The sequence below is a fragment of the Candoia aspera genome, chromosome 11, assembly GCF_035149785.1.
Source record: "Candoia aspera isolate rCanAsp1 chromosome 11, rCanAsp1.hap2, whole genome shotgun sequence".
In the NCBI taxonomy this organism is placed as follows: domain Eukaryota; kingdom Metazoa; phylum Chordata; class Lepidosauria; order Squamata; family Boidae; genus Candoia; species Candoia aspera.
This window is the reverse complement of record NC_086163.1, coordinates 7,228,138-7,246,162: the sequence shown is the minus strand read 5'-3', so window position 1 is coordinate 7,246,162 and position 18,025 is coordinate 7,228,138. Positions and strand designations below refer to the sequence as shown.

Genomic DNA, 18,025 nt, shown 5'->3' with positions numbered 1-18,025 from the left:
TGAGGGCAGAAGTCCCTAACTTTTCTGGGGAGATTTAGAAAATAAGCACCCGCTTTTTATGTTGGGGGAGTGCCAACATGATCTCAAGGTGGGGATATTACCCTAATCTTATCAGGGACAGATCGCTCCATGTTGGCTTTGGAGTTCTCTGATGCTGTGCTCCAACACAGGGAAGCATGACTTATTTGATTGGCTTGCCCCAGGCACCAGATGGACACTGCTGGGTTTCAGAGGCAGCTTAGGATTGTCCCTGGGGCTCTGGCACATAGTTTGACTGAGGCCTTAGTTGCTTCTTGGAATGAGAGGGCGATGACACTCCTTGGAATGAGAGGGCAATTGTGCATATGTGGACTATGTATGCATATGGATGCCGGAGGGCCCTTTGCTTATCAGAAGAATTCTGGGTGGTGAAGCAGCATAAGAAACGCCTAGAGCACGGCTGGAGGAAAATGAAGAGTGAACTTGACCGGACGTGGGGAAGCGCCTTCCTCATGGCAATAAAGGTGGCAAAATTTATTTTTCCATCCTATTGCATCTGCAGAGAGCCAGCTGGAGGGTCTGCTGTTTTAAGGCTTTTCTGGGCATCTACTGTGGAATCTAGGTGTATGAGTCCCATAGAGTTGCCTGAGGCATGGTCTTGCCCAGTCGCCTCAGAAGAGTTTGAACCGTTGGCCCTGATGAAGTGGGCAACCTTGGAGCTATGAGTTTAGCTACCTGTGTTTTAGATCCATGTCCTTTGTTGATTGTCTTCCTGGGAGATAACATGTGGTTGGACAAAGATGACATGTGGTTGGTCATCTTGTTCTGCCTAGAAGCTGTGCCTTCTCTGCCACAACTCCTCCCCTGTGGAACAGCATCCCTCCAGAGATCCAGATGGCTCCAGCAATGTTAGCCTTTCCCAAAGCACTAAAGATTGGTTGTTCCCTCAGGCATTTGGGCCAGGAAGTTAAGCAAGCTCTGCTGGTTGGTTGGTTTTTATTGCTGTTTTTCTTTGGTATGATTCTTTTTGACCACAAACATTCATTATGAGGATTGCCGGTTTAATTCTATTGTGGTTTTTTTTGGTCTTTTGCTTTAACTCTTGAATGCCGCTCAGGGTCATTGCTGTGGGATGGACGACTATACATCATTTAAATAAATAAAAAGTGGCATAATGGTATAAATCTCATGAATCTCAGCTTCAGACATGAAGAAACTAAACACACCCAACCGTGGAGTCCATTGGAGTTGGGCAGCTTATTCATTCAAATGAATAAGTAAATAAACCTTCTTCTTGTCCTGGGAGAGAAGAAGAGATTACATATTTGAAAGTGCCCATGAGCAAAATTTTCTGCCGTGCAGTAACACTGATAAGTTGAAATAGAACACACAAGAGTTGATGGTTGTGCTCCCTTCTCTCTCTCTCTCTCTCTCTCTCTCTCTCTCTCTCTCACACACACACACACACACACACACACACCACCTTTTCTGTACCTGCCTCTCAAAGTATACAAATGAACCAACAGCAGCATGGTACATGGTGGTATTTCAGGAAGTCACGTGTTAAGATAACTGGGACATCTAGTCTGCATTTCAGGTTACAGTGCACAAACACAAGCCTTTTCCAGTTGCGTTTTACCTAATTTGACAATAGCTCCTTAGGCGCAAGTTTCCAGCCTGTTTCCTTTCTACTGTGCCTTCCTTGGGTTTGTTCTTGAATAGCCCCTTAGTCCCAACTAAGCAGTCACTCATAAATGTTATCCCTGGCTCAAGGATGCCAGTTGCAAAGATCGGCCGATGTTTTCACTCTATGCTGCCCCCCCTGGCTTTCCTTTTTCTTCTGCCAACCCAACCATTATGGTTTGAAAACCATGGTTTGTGTATTTGTTATCCTTCAAAAACGCGTTTTTCACCAGTTTTAGGGTTTAGCACGATGTATAAAGCCACCCAGTTTTGTTATATATAATAAATGAAGGTTAAACCATGCTATGACACAGTATGTAATTCTAAGCCATACATGGCATACACATTACACAGAGAAGTAGAAACATACTGTAAGAAAGTGTCTGAAATGTGGGGGTGGTGGGATTATCAGATATATATAAATAAAATTCCCTGCTCACCCCTATGGGTAGTATATGTCTTCCTCAACCTCGGGTCTTCTCCCAGAGGCCTGGGAGTTTGAGGGTTCTGCACAGTATCTTGGCTGTTCCTAGCACTGCACTCTTCTGGACAGAGAGCTCTGATGTTGTTCCTGAGATCTGTTGGAGCCCCTCTCCCATCTTGGGGGTCACAGCCACAAATGCCCCTACCACCACTGGGACCACTTTGGCCTTCACTTTCCACGTCCTCTCTAGTTCCTCCTTCAGGCCCTGGTCCTTCTCCAGCTTCTCATTCTCCTTCTTCCTGATGTTGCTGTCACTTGGCACTGCTACATCTATCACCATGGCTCCCTTCTGGTCTTCTAGTCCTTGTATGTACTATGATCAGGCTGCCCCAATCTGGATATGTTATGAGAACCTGCTCCCCAAAATTCCTAAGCAGTTTGGCCATGGCTGATAATTCTGGGACTTGGAGTAATACGTCTAGGGCATCTAGGTTAGGAAAGGCAATATAAAGTTAACAGCACAGACCAAGTGGTTGGGAGAATTGTAAAATGAAATAAGCATTTTGAACACCTGAAAAACAAAGTGAATAGTGGTGATGATAATTGAGTCAGGAGAAAATTAAATTATGGGTTGTATTCAACTTACATCTTGTTCAAGGGGTGTTCAGAGAGAAAATCAATCATAGCAAGTAAGATTTTCCCTCTGGACAATTGTAAAAGTTGGCCAGGTTCTAAATTTGCCCATGGTCTAAATTTGGCTCTGTAGCGTTCACTGCGTTTTGAAGACTATTCCCGGCAATTAGGTGTACTTGGAAGGAAAAAACAAACTTGTTAAACATAACAGTGGTGGTAGATAAAATGTGATTCATCAGTTTTTGTGTAAGCTTAGCAATTTATTTTTATTCTTATTCTAACGAAAACATTTCAAGGAAAATCCAGGTTAAAGTTTAGCGAGAATAGCGGGCTGAATTTACAGGAAGGCAGATTCCAAATGAATACTTTAAAAAAGTATTACCGTACATACTCATGGGTAAGCCCATCTGCAAATAAGCCAGATCAAGTTTTTTAGGTGTATTTTGGCACCTAAAACTCTTGGCTTATCCACAAGTATGTTCAGTATATGTTTTTATTTGTATATCGTACCTTTCAGAGTTTTCTTTCTTTCAAATTAAACTATAATTTTCTGGACTAAATTACAAGTCCGTGCAGAGCCTTTAATTCAAGGTGTTGACTAGATGAAATCTGTCTGCGTGGTGATGCACTTTTCAAGTTTCTCGGTCCATAGTAACTATCCAGATTTTATGGACAATTGCTCTGGGCACTTTTATTCATTCCTCTCTTCTTTTCACCGACTGTTGTCCCACTTGTATGCAAGGAGGAGGCCATTACAGAACAGATACGTGCACAAATACAAACAGGCACAAAATTGTAGCAAGGTCAAATCTATCTTTCATGAAAAATTCACATGCTGGAAATTGAAGATGGTAATGAAGGCCGTCAACCCAAGAACAGAATTTCTGCACATCGTGATTGCTGCGCAGCTCATTAAACATCCAGTCCCTTTCCAACAAGCAAAACAACCTTTTTTTATGGATGTTGAATCTGAGATAGTTTAAATGGGTTCCAGAAAGGGCACTTCAGCAGAGAGGACCGTACCCTTTGTTATAATTTATTCTCTCTCTGAACCATTCCTCACAGTTCTCTAAACTAGCGTTTCTCAACCTTGGCAAATGTAAGATGTGTGGATTTCAACTCCCAGAAATCCCCAGCCAGCCTGCTGAGAAACACAGCTCTAAACTAACCTAAATGTCAGCAAAAGCTGGTGAAATGCAGTAAGAAGGGGTCACAGTCAAGCAATATAGCTCAGATTTTCAAAGCTTTTCTGTATTCACAGGATCAGGCTCCAGTATCACTGGGCAGACACACGGTTGCCATAGAGTTCTTTGGTAACACCAACTTTGCATTTAGAGTAGGAAGCCTGCCCTTAAGTACCAACACCTGCTCATTGGCACTAATCAACCGAGCAGCAGGAAAGGAAATCTAAACCAGGGTCACAGTAGGCCAGATGCCCCTGAGATGTTCTTTGATGCCTCCTGCAAAACAGCACTTGCTTCTAATAAAACAGTGGTTGGCAAAAAGAGATCCTCAGAGATCCAGTATGGAAGGTGGAAGAAGCATCATGGGGATCGGTGGATGGCAGCCAATTGGTGACTTGGGAAGTTCACAGTCTCAGATATAAGTTAGCCTTCCAAGCCACACAGACTGACTATGGCCAATCCCTAATTAATTGTGAAGATCACAGAGCATTTGCTCTAGATCAGCCCAGGGTCTTCAGAGTCACTGAGGGGAAATACCAAAAGATTCCCTACTGGGAATGCCTCTGCCTGTGTGACTCCCGGTGTGTGACATGTCTTCTTACATTGTAATTTTTGAAAGGACTTGTGCGCTGTAGTAGCGAGGCCCTTCAAAATAGAACTGCCCTGGAACCATATTAAAAAGTGGGCCTCTGTCCTTCCAGCAGATCGTAGGGCTATTGTTACCTACACTGCGGCCAACTTTTCACTAACAGCTCTGAGAACATGGCCATAAATATTGTCCAATGTGGCATTAACCTTCTTACTTAGGCATTTATGTGGATGTGGATGACTCTGGGTGGCTACCGATAATTAGAATTAAGACAATCAGTCCCCCAAATTCCGATAAAAATAACCACAACAAGAAGGTTAATACGATGCAACCGAGGTCCTAAAAAAAGAAAAGGAAAAAAAATTACATCCTACAGCCACACAGATTTCAGAAGGCCAGCGGGATCAGAACCATTTGAATCTCAGAGGAATGGCATCTCATAGGCATTGCCACGGGCCCCCTTGGTCCCACTCAAGGACAGCAAGGAGGGGACACAAAGCATGACCACCATCTCAAATCAGATGGGGAGGAGCAGAAAGGTGCAAGAAAGGTGCTGGCCAAACATATCTGAATCTGGAAGGGTCCAGTCATATATTGCCATTGTGGGGGCAATATTCTGTGCCGTTCCTGATGCTACCAGGTCTCCTGAGCTCTCCCACGTTGCCGGGTTGACACGCAGCTTGCGGTGATATGAGATAAGGGTAATGGCTGCATCTCCGAGCAGGCAGTAAAAAGTGGTCAGAAAGATGATTCGTTGATTGGCACTTTCGTGTCACAGTTACAGCGTTGCCTTGTGCTGTAAAACTGAATCAATTGCAACCCATCAACAGCCTCTCCTCTGAGTCCTCAGTGACCCTTCCTTTATGTGGGGGAAAGGGTTCTATGGGAGTTTATGGAGAGCAGGCCAGAAATTGGTGTGCAAAGTTAATGAGTTCAAATAAATGAAATGACAGGGACCTTTCAAGGCTGTAAAGTCCATGCAAGGGATTGATTGGAGTTCTGCTTTAATGGCCTGTTAGTAGAATCGAACGCCTGTGTTTATCTTTTCCTCTCTCCTTAATGTTGCAGGCTGCAAACAGTTACCTGAGGGATCAGTGGTTTCATTCCTTACAGTGGAAGGTAAGCTATCTATCTGTACTTTCGTTACACTTACTGGAAGAAGAAAAAAAATCTGTGTGCCCTTAGTGTGGTCATACTGTAAATAAATATATTTATCTTCCCTCCCACTAGAACAGAAGTTATTGCCAATGCTCACATGCTGGGTATGCGATTGCCAAAGCCCCTCTGAAAACTCGCCACCGAATTGGAAATCGTTCAACACATGGGAAGTAATCCCATTAGCCGTATTCCTTTAATTTCTTTTAAATTCAGTTTAAATGGGATGGAATTAAATTTAGTTTCCACCCTTAAATGTAACCTGAAACAGAGTTCGTTGAGATTGAATTAAATGAAATCATATTCTTCCTGCTCCACTTTGGGGAGTTTTGGCACATTACACGAAAACCCAGGTCTGAACCTTAGCCTGAGAGACGTTATGTACCTCCTGAGTGAAAAAAACAAATGGCTGTCAAGACAGACATTTCAGTTTTGACTTTATTTGAGTCTAAATAAAGGCTAGAATTCTTTGGAGGTGAAGCATGGGTTATTTTGCTGGTTGTAATAACCATCTTCAGCCACTGTAGATTGGTTCGGATCTTCTTCAATGTGGAATTTCAGAAGATACCTTGAAATGATGTTTTCCATTGTTCATGGAAATGTAAGAATTGGATAGATATGCCTGGGCATGACTCCTCTAGCTTTCTGGGGGGTGGGGTAGAGACCCTCCAACAGGAGTTACTAGGTGGGTTCATGTGTGTATTTTTCAAATACAGCTCCCTAAGTATGGGGGTAGAAGACCTGTTGCAAATCTATGCTCTCCTCTGTTTAAGGAATCAACAAGTGAGTGAATTGTCTTCATTAGATGTGAGACGTTTGGTGAAAGTTAAGAATGGAGAGTTTGGTAGTTTCCCTTAAATTCCCTTTCTTGTGACATCCCAGCTATTCGGTGGAGGAAATTTCTGTGCCAGTCCTGATAAAGACATTAAGGAGATGGTAAACTTAACTATTTCTGTGAATGGCATCTCCTACGCTCTGAAGGCATGTGTGTGCATGTGTGTGCACACTTTATTCTTTTTTTTTTTTTAAGCCAGTATGTTCCATAGGTTGCTATTGCCTTGTTTTCAGGGAGTTGTTTCTTTTGACTGTTTCCTGACTCTTTCACTTTCTCTCTCCCTCCAACTGAGTGTCTGCTTAATGTTGAACTGTTTACCTGGGAGGGAATCTGGCAGGGTCCAGGGGCCTTTATCAATCCACAGCTAGGACAGTAGTTGAGCATTTCCAGAGAGGGTGCTTAAGACAGCAGCCCTTGGACCCGTTCCATAGGAATGAAAGAAGTTCTGGCCATGCTCTTTAATTCTTCGGAACAGCCTTGTTCCTCCACTAAAAAAACTTGAGTGCCTTGGAGAGAAAATGGTTGAAAGAGAGTAAACATCTCTTGAACTTTGGGAAGAGAATTGTGCATTCTAAAATTGGTCCACGGATGCAGTTGGAATTGAGAAAGGCAATTTTGTCTTTTAGGATTTATCCATCACAAGGATTCCTGCTCTGTTTTCTCCTACTTCTGTCCCTTTCTGCCTTAATAAATCATGCATTACTAGCAAACTCTTCCTTTGGATGTGATCCTTTGGATAGACCCCAAATGCTGTCATCCATGCAAGAGAGAACTATTTGCAGGATGGGGGAGAACAGATCTTCTCAGTGATGACCCCTAGCTGTAGATGCTCTCCTGGTGATGAGAAGCCGACAGTGATTGTCTAACACTTCCAGTGTGCCAGATATGTGTATGTCTTAGTTTTGTGTTTTAAAACTGGTGTCTTGTTTATGTTTTGGAACTAGGTGCTATTTTTAATTGTAATTCTAGAGCATTGCACGTATTTGTATTGTTCCAAGAAAACTACATGGTGAGGCTCATGTATAAATCAAGCCAGCAAGAAGAGAGTCTACGAATCCTTAAATTGCTTTGGAAAGCTCTGTTCTGAACAATGATCTACACATTTTAGAAATAAATTATCATAAAATAAATGTGGGAAATTGTGATGTTGGCATATAACCTTAGGGGAGCAATGCTCATTTCTCTCCAACAGTCCACTGAAGTCAGAGCATTGAAAATTACTTGCTTTTCCAGCAGCTGGGCACTAAACTAGAAATGAGTCTCCTGAAGGTTGGAGAAGGCTATGAAAAGCAACCTGATGTGCATGTTTTGCCTGATGTTGAACAAAAATGAGTTAGAAGCCCTCAGAGTTGACGTATTTGCTCATTGGTATGAATTTTTTTATTTTATTTTTATCCCGCCTTTATTATTTTTATAAATAACTCAAGGCGGCGAACATGCCTCATACTCCTCCCTCCTCCTGTTTTCCCCTGTGAGATGAGTTGGGCTGAGAGATTTAATGCTGAAGGAGTTGAAAGAGAGTTCATCGTCAGCATAAGCCCTTAAAATTGTTGGTTGGCTGTTTTAGTATTGTCAGCTAATGGCAGAGTCCCAGTTTCTCAGTCTTTCTCCCAGCCACAAAGTCTCTGGATCTCTTGTTGGATCCACCAAGACCTAATGGAAAGAAATGCCAAGGTTGAACCGTTATTCATCCATTTTACCATTGCCCTGTAAATGTCAGCTTCAGAAATTATTGCACTGTCAAGTCAACTGGAACACACAGTGCTAGGCTAATTTAACCTAACTTGGGTGCTTAGAAGTGGACTTGATTTAATAGGAATTAAGCAGATATTATAGACTACAACGGCATCAACATGGAACAGTATGATTCTAAGTGATTTTTTTCAACTCTATTCTTTTCCTCTCTCCCGTTCTTTGCCCCCTTCCCCCCCCACCCCATTTGTCCTTCCTGCATTACTGATACCTTTTTATATGAATTGCATATGTTATGAGGGTCCCTGATATCTCTTCGCCAGCTGATGAATTTACATTTTGGGAGAGTCTGGTGGTGGTGGAAGAAGGTGGCAACAGAAGCTGGGTATAAGCAGTCATAAAAACACCAACTTGCCAGAGGTTAAGCTGGTGAGGTTGTTTTCTGCCATCCTCTTCACATCTGTAGGATATTCTCAGAATTCCCATTTCCCTTTTCTGGGCAGGCGGGCAGGCACAACAAAGCTCTGGGCTGTAGCCATTTACTGATTTTATTTTCTAAGATCTTCTTTGGGATGTATGTGGAATTACTGGACTTGTTGGGATGTACATGGAATTACTTAATTTTCTGAAAACCAAGAGGACTTTTGGAAAGTGATAATTTGCTTTGTGGCATGCTTTTGAATTTTGCTTAGAATTACATTCTTTTAACAAACATAAAAAAGTGGGATGGGCAGGAGACTTGTAGTGGCCCAGGGATGACGTCCACCAGAAGCTGAGAACCACATGTACAGTAGATCAGAGTTATACAGGTAGTCCTCACTTAACGACCACAATAGGGACCAGAAAATTGGTTGTTAAGCAGTGCAGTTGTTAAGTGAGTCACCATGTAACTGGACCCAATTTTATGACCGTTTTTACAATGGTCATAAACCAGAAACCGCCAAAAAAAGGTCACAAATCGCAATCAGTATGCTGCAACTGATCGTGAATGTGAACCAGCTGCAAAGTGTCCGTGATCACGTGGCTGTGGGGGTGGTGCAAACGGTTTGCGACAGTCGTAAGTGCGAGCACAGGTCGTAAAGCACTTTTTCTGAGGCCATCGTAACTTCAGACCGTCATTAAGCAAGGACTACCTGTAAGTATTTCTGAACTGGGGAGGAAGCTGAGGAGGAAGCTCCAAGATGTGGCATGTTTGAGAATAAGATGCCACCTCTGAACTTTAGCGACTGAGCAGCTGTTCTAAAGACCGACAGCCCCCCAGTAGCAAAAGAGCAGGCAAAGGTGCAAGCTATTTATTTGCCTGCCTATTAGTAAATCATGATCTGCTTCGGCATTCTGTAATGCCCTTTGCTAGCAGAAGGACGGGCTGGGTGAAATGTGTCACTTCCCTGTGAAATTGTAGCAGCAGAGAGAACCAAAGCTCACTTCCTCTTCCCCCCGACCCACCCCCAGCCTTTTCAAAAGCGGCTGTCAGGCACCACATCTGCAGTTCGGTATCTCAAAGGTCCCGCAGCAGCGGCTCTGTTCCGAAAACCACTTTTCCAGTCCGGCTGCTGGTTGTTTGCTGACGACACTGATGATGCAGGTAGACGGAGGGGAACTATCCATTCCACAGCCATTTATGGCGAAGCAAGGCTAAAACCGCAGCAAAATAGCTCATTTTTGCCCACGGAGGGGGAGCAGAATAGGTAGGTAAACAGATTTTTTTTTTTTTTAATCCTTGTCAGCGCTTGGAAGAGCTTGCCCATCAGAGAGAAGCTGTGGGGGAAGGGCTAGGAAGATCGTGGCTGCAGCTGAAGAATAAAACCCAAAGGGAAATCAGCACGGCTCTGAATCCTATTTGGAAACGTGGGTAGCTCAGAAAGTGAAACAGTCTTTGCTGAATTAGAAATCGCTCGGAAAAGGAGTTAGCTTCTCTGCAAAGAGACCAATGCCCTATTGGGCTAGTTGAGGTAGGAGAGCTTTTATGATTTGCTAGCTCTATGCAAGGAGTCTATTTTGGAGAATAATTTCTTTTTCTGGAGACCTCTGCTTCCAGTCAGGGTTTGGCATGTTTGTGCAATGGAAGATACATGCATTTAATGGTGGTTGGTTTTTTTTTGTCAGCCTTGTGGTTGAGGCTGGAGGCTGGTTACCTGGGCAACAGGCTGATCAGGCCTAGTTTCTTTGAAAAGAGGATGCTTTGTGGTACAACCGCCCTCCCTTCTCTTCCTCTGAAGTCAAAGTACATGCAGATAAAGCTATTGTCACCAGAGCTGGTCTTTGCTACTCAAAGGGATAACAAGCCCTCCAGCTTTGAGTAGCAGCTAGCAAATGTTTGCATGCCAAACCACCCTCTGAAAAGGGGACTTAGATGTGTCCTAAGCTCTGCAGAACGGTTGGTTTTGGTTTTCGTTCAGCCTCAGTTCAGTGTTCACTTTGGGTGGGATTTGTGAAGAGAACAGTGAGTTGTTTGGTTTGGGAATCATTTTGATTTAAGAGTAGGAGTGTGTGGAGAGTAGAATGTGACCAATTGTAAGTGGAGCTAAGTGACAAGTCACAGATCTTTGATGTGCAAGAAATCCGAGTTTCGTGTTTTTCTTCGGAGCTGTAGGAGTCACCTGACAAAAAAATCATAGCTCTAAGGAGGGGCAGATGGTTTGAATGTAGAAGTGCTTAGGATCAAAACCAGACATGCATGCCCCTCTCAAATCTTGGAGAACTGCTTCTAGTCTTGTAGACCAGCTGTCCCCAGTCTGGTAACCTGCAGAAAAAAATGGGCTTCAGCATCCATGATTCCACAACCAAGGGTCACGCTGGAGCAGTATGGTGGAATTAAGGTCTACCATACTTGGAGAACAGCCGATTAGAGAACACAGCACTAAGCTACATCGGCCAGTGATCTTTCTTGGTCAAAGGCATCAAAAACTCTGTGCCACATCTTCGCTAAAACGAGTGGGGTATTGTGAGTCATGCTAAATTTGCTCATAGTTCATAGTCATGAAATTCAGTGGGAGGTTCTGAATAATGCCACACTCCACCTACCTGGGTTGTGGAAAATAGGAAACAACTCCATGTTCTCCTGCATGTCCATAACACTTCACAGAAGGAGGAACACATTTGCAGCTCCACAACTGCATGTACTACCCAAAGATGTAATGCAACTCTGAGCGTTGTTCTAGAAGTTTTTCTTTGTGCTATAGTTGATAAGCGACCAAAGAAGAAACTATTACATATAAGGAGAGTAACTATATTACATTAATTGCTGAATATACTTGCATGGATTATATTTAATTAATTCAATTAAAATTAAACAGTTACATTAATTGGTGTTTAGTTTTTCCTAGGCCTGGCCCGTTTTTTGGTAGGCCACCCAGTTTTCCAATGTCATCCCTACACAGTGGAAAGCCTAGAAGGTTGAAGAAGATGGAAAGGCTAGTCCCACTCCTTGAACAGCGAGAAGTGCTCTGGAACTATAGCATATACCTCTGCACTTCTGTAGACCCTGCTTAAGACCCAGTCTTTTGCTGGGAAAGGATGTAGCTGCTTTAAAGAGTGCAGACAGGTGGTACGTTTGCACTCCTGTGTGCGCCAAAGCATCTATTTCAAATTATTTCCAAAGTACTGCTGTTAATAGGGCAGGACTAACCTTCACTTTGCCTTCCTCCCTCCCTAAGAACAAATGAATAGGACTATAGAGTTATTTTCTAGAATGCCATATAAGAGAACCATCTGATACCTTGCAAATGAGGATTTCAAATTACTACAGTTTTTAACACACATCGCTTGAACCTCTCAAGTTCCTCCAGTGCTGTCCCAGTGTGAGCTTGTTCACCATTACTGTTCTTCTCCTCTTAGGCTGTAGGAGCATGTAAAGATCATCTTTGCAATTATACTGGATGGCAGCTAAACCTAGTAGACATGAGAAATCATCCGTCATGAAAGTTTCCATTGGAAAAGCAGATGCAGCCTGAACAGACCAGTTGCTGTTGGAAGGGAGATTTGAAGTTATTTCTGTACTATCAGCTTACATTGTCTTCTAGGGTCATCCAACCTTTGCTGGCTAACATAACAGTAATGAGGAGAAACTTCATATCACTTCAAATGATGGTTGGTTGACACTATGGAGATGTTAAGAGCTTTTAACTGGGACATGGTGTTAGGGTAAAAAATGTGATTATTGCTATAGAGTAAATCAAGACTTAGAACAGTAGACGACAAATCTAGAAAAACGTTGGAACTCCATCCAAAGTGAAAGTAGATTTAACTGATAAGACTGCAATTTGGATCTTTAAAAAAAAATGTAATACCTGCAACAAACCGTAAATCTGTGAATAGGTGTCCTTTGTGCGGAAGGTATACATCAAAATAATAAGCAATATCAAGTAAGTTGTTTTTTCCTCCTCTTTTACTTCAAGTACTTAATACAATTTTTTGAGATAATTGCCTGCCGCGGCTTTTTTGTTACTTTCCTGGAAACACTCAGCAGAATTCTGAAGAGGCAAATTCCATTAAAAATGAAATTAAAACCCATAAAAACCAGATCATGTAACTGTAATGAAAAAAAAAAGGAGCTGCTATTGATGCAAGTGGGACTGGAGCTGAGCCAGCCTGTGATAAAAACTGAAGAAGGAAACTTTGCCAGAAGGAAATGGAAGCTGGAGTAGAAATCTGGGAAATTCCATCTGAACTGTTTCAGGAATCCATCTGGATGCTTTTCTGCACCGGTTGTGTTTATATGTAAGTCTTAAGTCTAAACAATGCCTTAGAATGGGGTGGTCAATCTGCAGCATTTGGTTTAATTTCTGAAGCTGTCCTTCTGCAAGTGGATTGTGGGCCATCTTAGTCAGAGCAGTCTTCTCCTGCCAGATGGAAAAAAAAAAAGAGAGAGAGCAAAGAAGAGAAAGAAAAGGATGGCCAACTCAATTTTAGGTGTTGCTATGCTGTTCCTTGCAGCTTTCCACTAAGAGAATGGAGCCCTTGATGGTGAACATCTTCTGGATTAGCAGCTTTAGAGTAAGCACAGCTTTTCTTGAATCTGATGTCCAACTCTGGAGAAATTACCCTTGCGGTTAGTCTTAATTACAGATTGTGGAGCTGTAGTTGTGAGGTGGCGTCATATACGAACAAAGGCCATTGTCTCCCTTCTGAGACATACGATTGGTCTTTTGGGCGGGAACATGTTCATTCCTGGAAGAGCAAAATGGATAACCTGAAACTCCGACCCACGTACAGTTCCAAGCCCATATGTGGGTCCAATAGAAGAGAATATCTGTAGCTCAGGGTTGAACTGTGGTCCTTGGTGCTCTCTGAGCTTGGTTGTTGGCTTGCAGATGTTTCATACCCAACTAGTGCACTGATGGTGTTACATGGTTAGGTAATGAAACGTCCGCAAGCCAACAGTCAGACTCAAAGAGCACCAAGGACTCCACTTTTGATCCCCTTCCAAACATACAGTAGTTGCTGCACACTGTGACACGGTGTCCCACTTGTTCAGATGTAGTTGTAATATAAACCCTAAACTAATGTTGTTATAGTTTAAAAAACTATAAAACTATAAAACTAAAAAACTCAAGATTTCCACTCATGTGTGTGACACAGCCCTATTCACATCCTCCAAAGAGTATGAAATTCAGTGTCAGTCACCCAAAGGTTGCCGGTTCCCAGGCACAAGAAATTCCCAAGGGGTCTCTAGAATATCTTTCCCCCGGTAGAATGGCTTTCTGCTGCTAGAGTTTGATTCTTTGGGTTCCACAATAAATCAGCCCTTTCTGCCACATGCAGTCTATGGGAAGCTGAAGCATGTTTTAGCCTCAGCACATCTGCAAAAAAACCCCAAATAGTTCACTGCCAGGAAAATGGACTCAGCTGAAATCCTATCATGGTTAGAAGCTGGGGTGGACTAAGATTTTGCAGCCAGAAAGAAGATCCATTTGGATTTCTATATTTAAATCATGGAAAAAATGCTGGAGTCTCTTGGGTGAACTTTCTTCAGGGTAAAATGTAGCATGTGAGATCAGCAACTGGTGGAAAAAAGGATTTGGATTAGAAAAAGGAATTAAAAACCCAGCTAACCAGATAATGTTGGGTATGGGTTCCCTTTGGGAAAGATCCTGTTGATTCAACAAGGGACAGTGCAAATCCCTCAATGACAGTGATATTTCCATCTGCGTTGCCTTTCCAGTCCCAACCCACTGGGCTGAGATCATGACAGAGTTTTGCTGATGTTATCAAGCCCTCTAGTGACTCGGGCTCATGTCCTGGCATGACAGGTTTGGAAGGAAGGGAAAACGATCCTGCGTCTGTTCTACTTTATGTATGTTGTTCAGACATTCTTGTTTTATTCCGTCCTTCTCTAATCTGCTGCTCCACCAGATAGACAGGTCTACACACCCCATCATCAATAATATTGGATACCCTGGGTTTAATAAATACTGTTGCGATTAGTTTTTAATTAATTGTGAATTTAAAAAAATACACCAACTGAAAAAAAGAATAGTGATTATATAGCTAAGTTAAAAAAAAACCCTAGATACATGATAGTGATTTAAATAAACCAACCATAATAAAGAAGAAAACTAAAAACAAAAGAAGAAGAAAAATCTACCTAATCACTATATATAGAGAGATAAAATTAAATGTGTGATAGGTATAGAGGTAGGTATTCTTTAAAAGTGTGATAGGTATAGAGCATAAAAATTAGAACAGTTGATAAAACAATAAACATTGATGATAAATAAAATGCGGACAACTTTCATCAATGTCTTGCCTCTAGAATAAGACTGGAAGGACAATGCTATGTTTGTATATGTGAAAGGTAAACATATGTTGATCTCAGTGAGGCTCCCAGTTTACAAAATTACTATCTGAATGACTTTATTGATTAGTCAACTGACCATAGCAAAAAGTTGGGCATCAGCAACTATAAGATATAAAATATAAAATGTGATACCATAAAACATTATCTGTATTTTATCTGTTTTATGGTATTATATTTTATATTTTATATCTTATAGTGACTTTTTGATATGGTCAGTTGACTAATCAATAAAATTCATTCATTCATTCATTCATTCATTCATTCATACATACATACATACTATCTGAATGAGTGATTTCCGAAAGGGATTAGAAAGTGAGGTTTGTGAACTTGGTGTTCTCTAAATGTCTCCGTTGTGGCCACGAGCAAGATGGCGGATCCTGTCGTCTCCCAGTGGTCAAACCCGTAGAAAGCCACTGCCCTGCAGTCTCCTCGTGGGGAGCGGCCGTCCAGAGCACATGTGGGCGATCTCCTGTTGTCGTCTTATCTGGAGAGGTTCCAAGGTCCCTTGATCTTTGCCGCAGTCATCAGTTCACCATAACTCCCCCGGAAGTCCTCTGTTTTGTACACTTTTAATGAAGAGCTAGTTAGAGCCGGTGGGTGATGATATTGCAAGCCAAAGTTCTTTTTCCTATAAAGCAGCCTTTCTCAACCTTCTGACAGTGGAGGAACCCTTGAAATATTTTCCAGGCCTTGGGGAACCCCTGCACATTCAGGCTCAAGTGTACGCCAGAAGGTACAAAATTATTATATTCATTTCATGGGTAGGCCTGTATATATGCATTAACAGTGTTCTTAAACTAAAAATAAAGAATGAAACTTACCTCTTGAATGTGAAGGTGCCCGAATTTGAAATAATTTTTTAAATAAATCGTGATTCCCGGGGAACCCCTAGTGACCTCTCGTGGAACCCAAGGGTGCCACGGAACCCTGGCTGAGAAAACCTGCTATAAAGACAAAAAGCACTTGGGTTCACCTCTGAATTAATTATTCCTATATAACTCCATAATGACCATTTCACGTGGCTTAGAATGTTTGCAACGTATCTTTCCGTGCTATGTATTCCCCAATAGGGAGCTGGATTATAATTCCCATAATTCTCAGCATGGCTGGGCACATGGAAATTGTAGTCCAACATACATCGCCAGCTCCACTTTGGAGCAGGTGGCCTGAGTGTGCCTTAACCACTTCATTCAGATATCTTCAGGTGCCGCAGCGTAGCATTTTGTGAAGTGGTGGGGAAAATAACTCTTCGTTTTTTTTAAAGCAATTTGTAGCTTACACTTCCTTAGAAACTTGGCACCTGTCTGTACAACGAAGAATCGCAGAGGTTCAAAGCAATACTATAGATTGTAAATGTGTGTCAACGGACGTGTGGTTTGTAGAAGGAGTTCTCTTTTGTAATGCTAAAAAAACCAGGAGGAATCATCTAGTAGCACAGAACAGTGGAACCTCAGCATAACAAAAAATACTTATTTACCACGGCTCATAAAGATGCTAGGGAATTTGTTCCCTTTGCATTCAGACTGAATTCACATTGCATACTAAGATGTGGTTTCTTTTAGAAAGTTTACTGAGGCCCAGTTGATTAACACCGTACAGCCTACTGAGCCAAATATCATGGTCTGTGGTCCTCAGTGTGCTAAACCAAGACCAGACCAAAAACACAAAGTAGTGGGAACCCCGGTGGGAAAGTCAACCATCAACTTTCTGGCTTTAAAAGAAGAGTAGAAGCGTTCGTGGAGAATATAGCTGTTCATAGTAGCTATATTCTGCATGAACATAGTAGCTAGTACTTTTTTATACATACATACATGCATACATACATACATATGTATTATTAAGTTATGGTAGCTGGTTCTGATGGCTAAATTCATTCCCTCCCTCCCTCCCTCCCTCCCTCCCTTCAATTTGTATGGCCACCCATCTCAAACAAGTGACTCTGGGTGGTGGACATTCATAAATATTGTCCTTTCACTCGATTTCCTGGAACAGGTTATGACAAAAACTGGAGGCATCTTCTACTGACAGGCGTTTGCTTTTACTTTTGCAAAAACTCCATGACAACTTGAGAATAAAAGTCTGGTGCTCTGTTCAGGGCCATTATATTAGAGAAATCTGGACAAGTAAAGGAGTTAGGCGGGGTTGTACCTTGGCGCCTATATTGTTCAATTAGGATATAGACCCCTTGGTCTCCGTCTAGATAACTTGGCACATCATCCCTCACAGTCGGCACATAAGCAGGTCTCAACACTCTTGTAGGTAGATGATGTAGTGATATTGGTTTTAATACAGGTTGATCTGAGAAGGGCCTTGCAGTTCTTTGTGGAAGTCTGCTCAGAGGAAGCTCTTGAGATCAATTATGGCAAGACCAAACTTGCTGTTTTTTCAAAGTGCCCTAAAGTCCATAGATGGACACTAAATGGGCATGAGCTACACCAGGTCAAACAGTGTAAGCACCTGGGGATAATATTTAAGCTACAGGAAGATGGAATGCATATTTACAATACACCATACAGTTTGCAGAGAGATCATCATTGGCTATTGAAGCCTTTTATAACTCTTGGGGAATATTATATATTTTGGCTGCAATTCAGTGATTTATTGCTAAAGTCCAACTTCTGTATGGTGCAGAGACAGGACCCTATAAACACACTTCATTGATGGAGTCCCTACAGTCCAAAATTTTTGAGAAATATCTTCCAGCTACCACAGTGTGTACCCAGTGTTATTCTCCAGCTAGAAGCTGGTGTACTACGAATTGATAGGAGGATGTGACGCAATAGTCTGAACTATTGATTAAAAACAGTCTTCTGCCCTAGTGGTCTGGTTCCCCTGAACTCCTCTGATTGGTTTATCAGCAAATGGAAAAACTTCATCCTGCAAAATCCTACATCTTGGTTGGATTGTATGATGGATTGTATTACCTCTTGGCTGCTATTTGTATTTAATTTCTTTTTGTACTGTTTTAATTGTTTAACTCTTTTTATGATTGCTAGCTGCCCAGAGTGACTGGTTTGAGATGGGCAGCTGTATAAATTTGAATGAATGA

General features: G+C 42.1%; 1 protein-coding gene across 1 annotated transcript in view; it reads left to right on the top strand.

The window, feature by feature from the left end:
- The window catches only part of CMIP (c-Maf inducing protein), a 155,659-nt gene that overhangs the window by 95,112 nt on the left and 42,522 nt on the right, over positions 1-18,025 (top strand). Inside the window, exon 3 of the mRNA XM_063312806.1 lies at positions 5,561-5,611. Coding sequence (XP_063168876.1) covers positions 5,561-5,611 — 51 coding nt within the window. The remainder of the gene's footprint in view (positions 1-5,560; positions 5,612-18,025) is intronic.